At 42.0% G+C, this 14003-nt stretch overlaps 1 protein-coding gene across 5 annotated transcripts in view; it reads left to right on the top strand.

Moving 5' to 3' along the window:
• Positions 1-10090, top strand: part of LOC134225980 (attractin-like) — a 38123-nt gene extending 28033 nt beyond the window's left edge. The window contains exons 2-7 of one of the 5 annotated variants that reach the window (XM_062706491.1): positions 989-4147; positions 4207-4333; positions 4401-4487; positions 4551-4644; positions 6300-6494; positions 10072-10090. In XM_062706491.1, the coding sequence (XP_062562475.1) occupies positions 989-4147; positions 4207-4333; positions 4401-4487; positions 4551-4644; positions 6300-6454 (3622 nt within the window). In that variant the 3' untranslated portion in view covers positions 6455-6494; positions 10072-10090. Of the gene's footprint in view, positions 1-988; positions 4148-4206; positions 4334-4400; positions 4488-4550; positions 4645-6299; positions 8239-10071 lie in introns of those variants that run through there. The other 4 variants (XM_062706471.1, XM_062706481.1, XM_062706464.1 and 1 more) reach the window with 4 other exon arrangements.
• The last annotated feature ends 3913 nt before the right edge of the window (positions 10091-14003 follow it).

The raw sequence follows: 14003 nt of genomic DNA, 5'->3' as shown, positions 1-14003 counted from the left end.
ACTAGTACCACTATTATTGCTACAAGACTAATAACTTGACCACTTACGGAAATGAGGATAGACCATATGATTGATGCGTTCATCCACTATTATATTGAATATTGTATACCCTGAATCTGAATAACTGAATTTTAGACCTCATTATTTTAATAAATAATAAAGGTTTAAATATTAGAAAAGGGAATAGAACTTGTCAAAAAAAAAGCAATTACGGAACAACTGGACAGAAATTTTGTATAATGATCACTATTAGACTACTCAGTGGCGTAGCCAGAAAATTGGTCTGGGGGGGTTTCTGAACTTTTTTTTTTTTCGAAAAAAAATTTCTTCTAAAAATGATGTCTCTGGGGGGGGGGGGTTTATGCCCAAAACCACCCCCCTGGCTACGCCACTGAGACTACTGAAACTTTAACATATGACATTACTGTGACTGATAGGATACAATTAACTCGACGACGTATTGACAAATATCCGATACTCAACCGTGTTAAAATAAGGGAAGCTCTTCAATGTGTCCATTTATTACAATAGTACTTAAATTAATCTATTTTGAAACTACCCTACCAGAATGATATCATTACATCTTTATTCGAAATTGTTACTTGGAAATGGCAACAGTACCACCCGTTGTCAACATAGACTACTATTAGGTATTGAATGTCGGCTCCAAGTAACTAATAATTAAATTTACATGTTAACTACTTATTCAGAAAACATCTATGTACATGTGAGCTTCCATTATTTGTTCGGTTTATAATTGACAGACTGTAGATAGAAAGAATAATGTATCGGTATGATCACAATACAAACCCAGGCCGCAGTGACCTAGTGAGCAACATAGCTTGAGTCGTCTGCTAGTATTGTGTATCACATGGAGAGCCCAGCCGAGATACCAGTCTATTAAGACTACAACTGGTCAACTCCCGAAAAAAAAAAAAAAAAAAAAATTTCTAATCAACGATCTCGCACGTCCGCTTTCTTTCCGCAGGTTGACCGATCCATCGGGCAGCGTCCACGACGGTCTGGGCAATTACTCAATTGGTGTCAAATGTAGCTGGCTGATCGACGCACGTGACCACAACAGCATAGCCGACAAACTCTCGCCGGCCGGAAGCGGGAAACCATCGGTCATTCGGTTACACCTGGAGGAGTTTGCGACCGAGTGTGGCTGGGATCATCTGTACGTGTACGATGGCGACAGTGTAGAGTCGCCGCTGTTGGCCGTGTTCAGCGGGCTGATGTACCGGAAGAATTTCAGTATCCGACGGATTCCGGAGGTTTTTGCGCACAGTGGTTCGGCATTGCTACATTTTTTCAGTGACGATGCGTACAATATGTCGGGGTTTAACATCAGCTACGAGGTCAACGCCTGTCCTACGGTGGATACCTCGGCCAACTGTTCCGGGCATGGCGATTGTGTATATGGGGAGTGTAACTGCGACATCGGATGGAGAGGACCGGCTTGCAATGTGGCCATATGTCCGAACAACTGTTCGGCGAATTTGGGTAGAGGCGCATGCAACGTTATACAGCGGCGGTGCATTTGTGCGAAGGGATTCGATGGTAACGATTGTTCCCAGGTGCGCGCTCATGGTGTATGGACAACGATTACATCCGAGGAGACGATTGGGTTCGCTCCACCGGGGAGTGCCTCTCACGGTGTGGCTGTTTTCGGAGATACGTTTTACATAATAGCCGGAGAAACTTACAGGAAGGCCAAGTCGCTGATGTACATGTATGACTTCAATGGCAAAGTCTGGGAGACAGCTCATACGGATTCGAAGACTACACCGGATTTTCGGTATGGTGCATCAACGGTTATGTACGGAGATAAGATCTTTATGTACGGTGGGGTCATAGAGGGGAAGGGTATGTGTGGTGAACTGTGGGCATTTGACGTGAGTGCTAAAAATTGGGAGAATATTACGGTGAAGGCAGAACAATGCAATGAAACTTATGCCATGTGTGGGCCACTGAAATCGGCCGGTCATACGGCTACGTTAATCTCAAACTTCGAAGGAGGTAAAAAGGGACATTCGCAGAGAATGGTGGTTATATTTGGGCATTCGCCACAGTTCGGGTATTTGAACACCGTGCAGGAGTACAATTTTGGTACTCGTGAATGGAAAATTGTTAGAACTAGAGGCTACCCTGTAAAAGGAGGGTACGGACATTCGGCGGCGTATGATCCTTTGAAGGAACGTATTTATGTCTACGGGGGAATAATCTCCGAGAGTGATAGCACCCAGCTATTGAGTAACAAATTGTACAGTTACGAGCCGCATAGTCGAGTTTGGACTTTGGAAGCTGCTGCCCCAACTGCGAGATTCCTGCATACTGCCAATTTCATCAGCCCAGGATTGATGATGGTATTTGGCGGTAACACCCATAATGACACTTCCCATAGTTTCGGAGCCAAATGCTATAGTAAGGACCTCATGGTGTACGATGTTCTTTGCAATTCGTGGCACGTGCAACATATGCCGCAAGATTTACGAGCAGACCTGGCCCGGTTCGGACACTCGGCTATAAGCTTTGAGCAATCTCTGTACATTTACGGTGGATTTGATGGTCAGATGATCAACGATATGCTCAAATTTACGCCTGGAAATTGCAGAGCATTGAACCGGTCAGAACAGTGTTTGAATACTCGACCAGGGTACAAATGTATCTGGGACATCACGAAAGGTAAATGTGCTCCGATTCTAGACGTGGACAAGGCAATTCTTTTCAGCAGAGATCAGACCAACTATTATGACATCTGTCCTCAGGAGAGCAGGTTGGTAATGACCCGTCAAGCCCTCCAAGACTACGAACACTGCAATCAGCTGTTCAGCTGTCAGAGCTGTGTCTCTACTGCATACGGGTGCATGTTCTGCGGAATCGGAAACGGTAAAGGCTATTGCGCTAAAGAGAAGTGCCCAGACGTGTCCTACACGTATCGAGCAGATTTCTATCCTACGCGGAAATTGAAAGACTGTCCGGAAAATGACGAACAGATATGTAGTCAATTACACGGATGCCATGCCTGCTCGGCTTATACATTCTGTCATTGGGACTATGAGCATAGCAAATGTTTTTACGTCGGAAATAAGACTAGCGACATTATAAATGAAGCACTTCCATGTCCTCCGGCGTGCTCGGTGCTGACAACATGTGGCAATTGCACGCAGGAAGAATGCATCTGGTGCCAGAATGAGCAACGGTGCGTCGACAAAAATGCCTACACTGCTAGCTTCCCGTACGGCCAGTGCCGTGAATGGACGACCGGTTCAAATAAATGCCGCGCTGCAAGCTCCGGGAAAAGTCAGTGCGGTTTCTATAAAACTTGCGCACAGTGCCGTGATGACCCTGCTTGCGGCTGGTGCGATGATGGCTCAATGAAAGGGCTTGGTAAATGTCTTCCTGGAGGTGATTCCGGAGCCCACGAGGAAATGGAGTGCCCTGCAACTCGGTGGCACTTTACTCACTGCCCCAGTTGTCAATGCAATGGCCATAGCACTTGTCCAGATTCGAAAACCTGTAAGCAACCATGCGATGACCCAATGATGGGTGCGAATTGCGAAAAATGCAAACCCGGTTACTGGGGTAATCCCGTGAATGGCGGCACTTGTCAGAAATGCGACTGCAACGGGCAGGCTCAGTACTGCCACAGTGAAACTGGAAAATGCTTCTGCAGCACAAAAGGTCTTGCGGGCGATCATTGCGAAAAATGCGACGCCACCAACCACTACCACGGTGACCCCAGCCGAGGGTCATGCTACTATGATCTCACTATTGATTATCAGTTCACGTTTAACCTCTCTAAAAAGGAGGACCGCCATTTCACACAGATCAATTTCCGAAACTCACCCATCAAGTCGGATATTGACGCCGATTTCAGCATCACCTGCTCGGTGGCAGCAAAAATGAACATCACAATCCGAACGGCTGGCGGACCGGAAAAGCCATTATTTGCTTCCGTCAATTGTTCAACCTTCCGGTATCGGTTCTCGAAAGCCGAACATCACTTCGGAATAGAAGAGAACGTAACGCTGACTACGTTCTACGTGTACGTGTACGACTTCCAACCGCCGCTCTGGATACAGATTGCCTTTTCGCAGTATCCAAAGCTGAACCTGCAGCAATTCTTCATCACTTTCTCTACGTGAGTTACGGCGCACGTTGGGGTAGTGTTGTAAAACTTTAAATTTTTCATCTTCGTAGATGCTTCCTGCTCCTCCTGCTGATGGCTGCCATACTGTGGAAGATTAAACAACGTTACGACATGTTCCGCCGGAGGCAACGGCTCTTTGTCGAAATGGAGCAGATGGCGTCCAGGCCATTCTCTCAGGTATTGTAGTACATTAATTTTGGAATAAATCATGGAAACTAATGCTTTAGCTTTCACATCTACCTAGGTGCTGGTAGAAATCGAGAGCAAAGAGTACAATGAGCTCTCACCAGCCGTAGAGAATATCACCAGTGCTCCAAGGAAGCGAAAAAAGGTATTTTCGAAACAACAACAAAATATTTCATCCGAGTTGATGATGAATTTGTATATTTTTTAGGATTCGCCAAGCCCAATCGCACTAGAACCGTGCGAAGGCAACAGGGCGGCGGTGTTGTCGCTTCTAGTCCGGCTACCGACAGGTGAGACCTCCGGCAAGTTGACAATCTTTTTTACTAACTTATGCTTACCAGCTACCGCTCAACTGATTCGCAAACAGGAGCCTTGTTACCGGATCATTTGAAGTTAGTGACAAGTGGATGGACTGATGTGTTTTGTTCATTTCATTCATCATTTATTTGATTACATCTAAACAGGTAACACTGAACCAACAATTTGACGCCACAGACAATACACGGTTCGAGGCCGCATCTCTCCACCCTCGAATGCGCCCTACGCTCGCCAAGTCGTTTTGCACCTGGTCTGCCCACCTCGCTCGCTGCGCTCCACGCCGTTTCGTACCTGCCGGATCGGAAGCAAACACCATCTTTACAGGGTTGCTGTCCGGCATTCTTGCAACATGCCCCGCCCATCGTACCCTTCCGGCTTTAGCTACCTTCTGAATACTGGTTTCGCCGTAGAGCTGGGCGAGCTCGTGGTTCATTCTTCGCCGTCACACACCGTCTTCTTGCACACCGCCAAAGATGGTCCTAAGCACCCGTCTATCGAATACTCCGACTGATTGCAAGTCCTCATCGAGCATTGTCCATGTTTCATGTCCGTAGAGGACTACCGGTCTTATCAGCGTCTTGTACATGACACATTTGGTGCGGTGGTGAATCTTTTTTGACCGCAGTTTCGTCTGGAGCCCGTAGTAGGCCCGACTTCCACAGATGATGCGCCTTCGTATTTCACGACTAACATTGTTATCAGCCGTTAGCAAGGATCCAAGGTAGACGAATTTCTCGACCACCTCGAAGGTATCCCCGTGTATCGTAACACTGCTTCCCAGGCGGGCCCTGTCGCGCTCGGTTCCGCCCACAAGCATGTACTTTGTCTTCGATGCATTCACCACCAGTCCAGCTTTTGTTGCTTCACATTTCAGGCGGGTGTACAGTTCTGCCACCTTTGCAAATGTTCGGCCAATAATGTTCATGTCATCCGCGAAACAAATAAATTGACTGGATCTGTTGAAAATCGTACCCCGGCTCTTACACCCGGCTCTCCGCAATACACATTCTAGCGCAATATTGAACAACAGGTACGAAGGTCCATCACCTTGTCTTAGTCCCCGGCGCGATTCGAACGAACTGGTCGGAGTGTTCGCCCGAAATCTTCACACAGTTTTGCACACCATCCACTTTTGCTTTGATCAGTCTGGTGAGCTTCCCAGGGAAGCTGTTCTCGTCCATAATTTTCCATAGCTCTACGCGGTCTATACGTATGCCGCCTTGAAATCAATTAACAGATGGTGCGTTGGGACCTGGTATTTACGGCATTTTGAAGGATTTGCCGTACAGTATGATCTGGTACGTTGTCGAGCGGCCGTCAACGAAACCGGCTTGATAACTTCCCACGAACTCATTCACTAATGGTGACAGACGACGGAAGATGATCTGGGATATCACTTTGTAGGCGGCATTAAGGATGGTGATAGCTTTTCTTTAAGAATGTATTTTTTTTTCCTTTTTTTGTGTCCCATGACGTTGATGATGGGCATACACTGCCGTGAATGCTATTTCTGCTCGAAAAACGGTGTTTTGTGAAAATCGATAATCTACATCCACTTGTTGCTAAATCTGCTTACTAACCCATAGCAATGATTATGCGCAAATATGTGCTCTCTAAAACTCTGGTATTCTCGCTATAGGTGGCCATCAACACTCTCCTCCTGGTCAATCGGCAGGTCTTGCCGTAGCAAGTGCATTAGTAACGTTAGGTAACCCACGACGACCGTCGATAGAGCACCCGAAGGAACCTAAGACTAAGCGTAAGCAAAGCCAACACCCCGATAGTTGTATATAAGGGAAACTACAAGCGTAAGAGAAAGAATAAAACTGAGAAGGTAAGTAAAACAAATAATAGAAGCAACTAATTATTAACTAATTATAAACAAAACCAACCTAATACCAGCAGAATATTGTAAACGAAGATGATTATCAATCTATCGACATAAGTTAGAAGACGGATAGTCAAAGAAAGGTGCAAGCAAAGTGAACAGTGAACGAGGTTTGCGATAGAATTTATAAATTTTAATGTGATTCAGATAGGAAAGCAAATCGTGCGTGAAAAGTTTACTCATATTATTTTCCGCATGATCTTCAGATAGAAAGAAGAAAAAAAAGGAAAACGAGGACAAAATTTTACACTTGCGAATTGTGAATAGTAGGAATTATGTAATGTGATTGAGTTTAAATAGAAAAGCAATTTTGATGCTTGTAAGCTTCTACACATCACAGATGTTGAAGATTCAAGGTGTCTCTTAATCATATATTTTCTTCCGGATTAAAATTATTTTCTTATTTTCTTCCGGATTATAGCTGTTCGATTCTAGACTTTCCATCGCCATAGCCTTTCCTAGACATCCCATAGCCATTTATATTTGAGTATCAATACCGCTTATCGAAAACAGACGAAATCGTTTTTTAGGCGCAAATAAATTTTTTTGAATATATTTCGTTTTTGGTTGAGTATAACCTAAGAACTGACTGAAAAAAAAAGAAATGTGAAGTTGCTTGTCAAATATTCAGAATTGCAATTTTCCAATCCTGCTTATTTGGTTAACATATATTTTCTGCCACGGATTCGCTACTTGTGTGGCTAAGTTTACTAATCATGTGTTAATACTGTATTGGTTGCCCTGTAAAAATTGTTTGCAATTTTTTAAGCATCCTTGGACACCCATAAGAGTTTCTGTTTCAGTAAATCGGTGAGGCATTTTCAAAAATCATCAGAAGTGGAAATTTTAGTATTTTACCTTTCAGTTGAAGTCCTTTGAAGAAATTGGGAGTCTATCTCCCGGTTCGTTGGTATATACCCACAGCCCTGTAATCATCTTTCTTCATATAATGGGAAATTTCATCAAAAAAAATGGAGTCTGTTATATTGTTTATTTCGTTTTTTTGTGAGTTACCTTTTTTTTTATAAACAATGCAATGGGTAAGATGAACACACATGGCCTCTGAACGAACGTTAAGGTGCGTAATAACATACCCACATTCACTCACGAAAAACTGAAAACGAATGAATTTAACACAAAATCAAAACTAGGGAAATCCGGCTGATCTCGGCGGTGGATCAGAAGAACTACAAAGGGGGAAGTTCTGTTGGGCGGAAAAATAATCTTTAACACGGGCAAGAATAGAAGAAAAAACTGAAATGATGATCTGTACTATCGGCGGTTGCACGCGGAAAAATCGTTTAATCGACGTGTGACGCTAAAATAATGTACTATTATTCTACTAAATAGTGTGTAGTGGCAACTGCGGTACACTATTTCAACGACGAGTGAAGAGCAAACGGTTTGTAAGAAAGAGAGATACTAGTTCATAGGTAGTACTACGAATAAAACTAAAGTCTGGTGATGCTGAAAAGGAAGGTTTAGCATAATATGCGCTCTTTAAGCAGTTTCAACTACTCAACAGCAAAACGATGCTCGAAACGAGCGGTGAAAAGTAGAGTTTGTAAAAAGAGAACGTATAAGTAAGTCGAGGAAATCAAATAATAAAACATACACACGTACAGACAGCGAGGAAAAAGTATTTTATGGCATTTGTTGCAAGAATATAAAAATGAGAAAATTCGATGAACTTATTGTGACTTTATGCGCAGGATAATATCACCATCCTTCAACGGTAAAAAAAAAACAAATATATTCTCACGAGGGTTGATTTTGGTCGATTATGACCACCAGCTGAAACCACAATGAAAAAATATGTTTACCCCATGAGAAAAATTACAAAAGTCTAAGCAAATTCAGGTAATATACGATAAGTTATCAAAGTTCTGGTTAACCAGGAAATTAATTTATTATTCCGCGTAAAAAGAACTAGGGTATATGGCTCAAACCTTGGTCCAATATGCTACGGTTGAGCACATTAATCGTTATAAATCTTAATATTTCTAACCAGAATTATTCCACCAGCCAGCTAGCTTACTTTTGGTTTTGACGCCAAACAGCAAAAAAAAAACGACGATGAATGTCCACAATATCTCAATTAAACCAGTGAAAGTCTAGAGCGAACAGGAGCGAACTGGTCAAAATGTTGACACATTGTCCCTATCAGGTAGATGTTTTGTTCAGCCCAGGTTGTTAAAGTGAACTAAATAAAATTCTTGAGAAATACCCCTCTGGGAAGTACCAGAGCGAGATTTCTTTTTCGTCTTAATTACTTGGACTGATGAAAATCCAAGTAATTGAGAAATTTAAATTTTAATCTCATCCAGTGATTTATCATCACTGGGGAGACCTTTCAAGAGAACTTTGAACAATCGCTCAGTAGATTTGATTTGCTCAATTTCGTCATGAAATAAATCGAACTGATTTCTCAGTTCGATACTTACTTGATACTTGATGGGCTACAGCTCTTCGATGAACCTACGCCGAATGGAGTATCCTTCTCCACTGGGCCAATCGCTTCCAGTCGCCCTGAACATTGAGCGCCCTCAGGTCCTCTTCAACTGCAAAAAGCCATCGTGTACGCGGCCTTCCACGAAGCCTGCGGCCTCTTCCGGGTTCTCTACTAAATACTATCTTCGCTTGACGTTCTTCCGGCATACGAACAACTTGACCAGCCCACCGTAGTCTGCCGTGTTGTATAAGCTTAATAATATCCAGCCCTTTATACACGTGGTACAATTCGTGATTCATGCGACGCCGCCAGATACCGTTCTCCTGTTTACCGACGAGTATTGTCCGCAGCACCTTACGCTCAAACACTCCGAAAGCTCTCCGATCAGCCTCTTTTAACGTCCATGTTTCATAGCCGTATAAAGCCACCGGAAGAATCAGAGTAGTATACAGCGCGAGTTTTGTTTTCGTTTGCAGACTACGGGACTTAAGCTGGTTACGAATTCCGTAATAAGCCCTATTTGCAGCTGCAATACGCCTTTTCACCTCGCGGGTAACATCATTATCGCACGTCACTAATGTTCCAAGATACACAAATTCTTCTACCACTTCAAATTTTTCACCATCCAGCACCATTTCGCTACCACCACCACTAATAAACCCACGTTGATTGCCAGCGACCATGTACTTCGTTTTGCTGGTATTGATCGTGAGTCCAATCCTCGCTGTCTCCCTCTTAAAAGGCACAAAAGCCTCTTCCACGGCACGGCGATCAATTCCGATAATATCGATATGGTCCGCAAATCCCAGGAGCATATGCGATTTTGTGATAATGGTACCGCTTCTTTGATCTCAGTTCGATAGGAGAAGAATAATTTCCAATGTTAGAGTTAGAATGAATATCTGAAGTCGCCAGCTTCCTTCTATTTTTCCGCGCTTTGGAGAGACAGTCTTGAAACCTTGTTTCTTAGAAGGAAGTGGAGAATTTAGAGACTCACCCTTCCTCTTGTTTTTATTAATGCTCATTGCTGAGCGTGGCGACGTGACCTTCTAAAAGGTTTTTTTTTTTCAGAACGGTGTCCCTGCAGGATTATCACGTCGGAATTTTACTTCCGCAAACGGCTGCAACGTAAAACGAAGGCACAGGTCCAAGCAAAGATCGTAACGGGATAAGTAGGTACAAATAGCGCAGAGAGCACTGTTGAAATTAAAATAGCTTCGGATAGTATTAAAAACTTACTTCAGCAAAGAGAGAAAAGAACCGCACAGCACGAAAGCACGATGCTAACTTACTTATGGATCCTGTACACCTCCGGTGGTGCAAAGGGCCGACTTGAAAGATCTCCATCCTGAGCGTTGCCCGGCTATCGGTTTAACCTGTTGCCAGGTTAGATTTCGGTCGACTTCTTTTATTTCTTTATTGAGGCTTCGCCGCCATGAGCCTCTGGGTCTGCCTCTGCTGTGATGTCCCGCTGGGTTCCATTCTAACGCTTGTTTACAGATTTCGTTTCCGCCCCTACGTAGAGTGTGGCCGACCCAGCCCCACTTCCGATCCCGAATTTATGTTGCTATCGGCCTCTGGTGACAACGACGTTGAGTGTTCTCCACTGATACACACCATGTTTCGCTAGGGTATAACAGCACAAATTTCACGTTAGAGTTGAAAATTCGTATTTTGGTGCGTTCACTTATCAGCCTGTTTTTCCAGATATTTCTCAAACTCGCAAAGGCAGCCCTTGCTTTCTTGATCCGTGCGCCTATGTCGTTCTTGGTACCGCCGTCTGACGCCATTTGGCTACCAAGATATTGGAAGCTTTCAACATTCTCCACTGGTTGCCCGGCTACTGTGAAACTGGAAGAGGTCACCGTGTTTACATCCAACGATTTGTTTTGTTGACGTTGATGACTAAGCTTGCCGAAGAGGAGCGCTCGGCAAGGTCGTTTAGCTTACTCTGCATATCAAAGCGCCTTTGAGCGATCAACGTCATCATCCAATTCGAAGTCCGCACAATGCAATAAATTTTGACAACCGGCCGATCGCTCTGCTTACTGGAGAAACACGACTGGACAAGAAACAAATTTTCTCTTTCTCTCTATATTTTTATATACTTACTGATATAAAATTGATCAGATTCGAGGGCACACACTCCACGGTTAATGAGGTTGTGTTGAAAGTCGTTCTAACGCGGGAGTTATTTTCCGAAATACTATTCTTCGCCCGGCAGGAAACAGCTCGTTTTTGGAAGAGACTACACAAGGTTGTCGCATACGTCCACCGATTCATCAATAATTGCCTTCACAAGAGCCGAAGAGCTCCTACAGACATTGGTCCACTTGAGGCGAAGCAACTTCTTAAAGCCGATCGAACCCTTATTCGACTCTGCCAGCAGGAATGCTACCCTGATGAGATGTCGACGCTACAAAGTCCAACCAAACGACCCGAAACCACGATGACTGTTCCAAAATCTAGTTCATTGTATAAGCTGACACTCTGGCTGGACGGTAACGGAGTCATGCGCATGCAACCCGCATTGCTGCATGCCACTACGCCACTGATGATGCCAAGAACCCTGTTATTCTTCCGCAAAAACATCACATTCAATTAAGGTGACTCGGGGAGGCACTAAACACCGTGTTATTTTTCCTATCTTTCGTCTCTTTCTAGCATTATCACCTCGCAACTTTGGAGCGGCGTATTTCGGTTTTCAGTTGTTCGATGTAACTGTAAATTTATCAGCATATAGATTGCGAGTAAGCACGCGCCGGTGATACTTTTTCAAAATCATATTTGTTATAGAAAAAAAGTTAAGCATTCAATGATGAAAATGATGACGATTTGATGATTGTTAGTGCTTCCCGAGTCACCTTAATTGAAAATTTTAAATGATATGTTTCCTAATTTGGAGATTTACATCCGAATTTAATCGTTTTTTATGGTATTTCTAAAATTAGTTTTTTTTAAACTTTTAAACATTTTTATTTTTTACTGTATTTAGATGGATTGAAAGATATTAAGGCTGTGAACCATTCCACCGATTCGTTTAACTTTTAGTTAAAATTTGACATTCCGATGGTTATTTTCCATTCGTGGTTAAAATTTTACTCCGAAGCCGACCCATTTGAGTTTTGACAGATTGATAGTTATTTGGAACCAAATGGATTTGGCGCCAATTTTCTCGCGAACAAAGTTTAACTATCGAACTGTCAAATCTAACCATGCTCCGGAGCAGAGTTATTTTTAACCACGGCGAAATAACCATCGAACTGTCAAATTTTAACATAAAGTTAAACGAATCGGTGGAATGGTTCACAGCCTAAATGGAGGTTTGGTTTGTCATTTGGATTGAGCTGTTTTTTATTCATACCGAGTTCATACAGAAGTACATTGAATTTCACATCGATTTTTATTATAGTTGGATCGTAATTAACAGTCATTTAAATCTGAATAACATTTTATTGGCATGGAATATGATTTAGATGAATTGGATGTCGATTGAATTTGGATTGGATTTCGATTGGGTTTGGAATAAATTTGATTGGGATTTTGATTCGATTTGGATTGAATTTGGATTGGATTTATAATTGATTGGTTTTGGAATTTAGTTGGGATTTTTTATTAAATTTTGATTCAATTTAGGATGGATTTAAATGAAATAAACATCGGAACTGGATTGAATTTCGATAAGGATTAGATTGGGATTTAATGAGATAGATTGGATTTAAATTGGATTTGGTTGGGATTTTGATTGATCATGTATCGAATTTGGATTAGATTGATATTTGAATTGGAACTGAATTGTATTGGAATAAGATATGGATTTGTTGTGGACTGGATTTGGATTAGATTTGGATTGCATTTCTATTGGAATTGGATTGGATTCTGATTTATTTCTAATGAATTTGGATTGGATTTGTATAGGATTTCGATCGAATCTAGATTGGAATTGAATAGGATTGTGGTAGGTTTTGGATTGAGACTAAATTGGAGTTGGAATAGATTAATATTGGATATATGGATACGATTTTGATGGAGTTTTGAATAGATTCGGATTGGGGTTTGATTTGAATTGTATTGGATTTGGATGTGGGTTTATATTGGATTTGAATTGCATTTGGATTGGATTTTGATTGGATTTGGATTGGATTTGTAATGGATTTGGATTGAATCTGTATTGGATTTGGATTCGGATTGGATTGGATTGTATTTGAATTGGATTCGGATATGGATTTGTATTTGATTTTGATTGGATTTGGTTTGGATTTGGATTGGATTTGAGTTGGATTGGATTTGATTTGCATTGGATTTGGATGTGGAATAATATTGGATTTGGATTGGATTTTAATTGGATTTGGATTGGATTTGGACTGGATTTGGATTAGATTTGAATTGCATTTGGATTGAATTTGGATTGGATTTGAACTGGATTTGGATTTGATTTGTATTGGATTTGCAATGTATTCGTATTGGATTTGGATTGAATTTGGATTGGATTTGAACTGGATTTGGATTGGATTTGATTTGTATTGAATTTGGATAGGATTTGGATGTGGATTTGTATTGGATTTGGATTGGATTTGAATTGGATTTGGATCGGATTTAGATTGGATTTGGACTAAATTTGAACTGGATTTGAACTGGATTTGTATTGGATTTGGATTGGATTCGGATTGGATTTGTATTGAATTTGGATTGGATTTGTATTGAATTTGGATTGGATTGGGATTTGATTTGAATTGGGTGTTTATTGGATTTGGATTTGATTTGGATGTGGATTTGGATTGGATTTGGTCTAGATTTGAACTGGATTGGTATTGGATTTAGATTGGATTTGGATTGGATTCGGATTGGATTTGGATTGGATTTAGATTGAATTAGGATTGGATTCGGATTAGATTTGGATTTGGATTGGAGTTTTCTTGAGTCTGGTTTGGATTGGGTTTTAATTGGATTTGGATTAGATTGGAATATTATTGAGTTTGGATTTGATTCGGTTTGGAATTCTA

Source organism: Armigeres subalbatus, chromosome 1 (genome assembly GCF_024139115.2).
Source record: "Armigeres subalbatus isolate Guangzhou_Male chromosome 1, GZ_Asu_2, whole genome shotgun sequence".
In the NCBI taxonomy this organism is placed as follows: domain Eukaryota; kingdom Metazoa; phylum Arthropoda; class Insecta; order Diptera; family Culicidae; genus Armigeres; species Armigeres subalbatus.
This window is presented reverse-complemented; position numbering and strand designations above follow the sequence as displayed.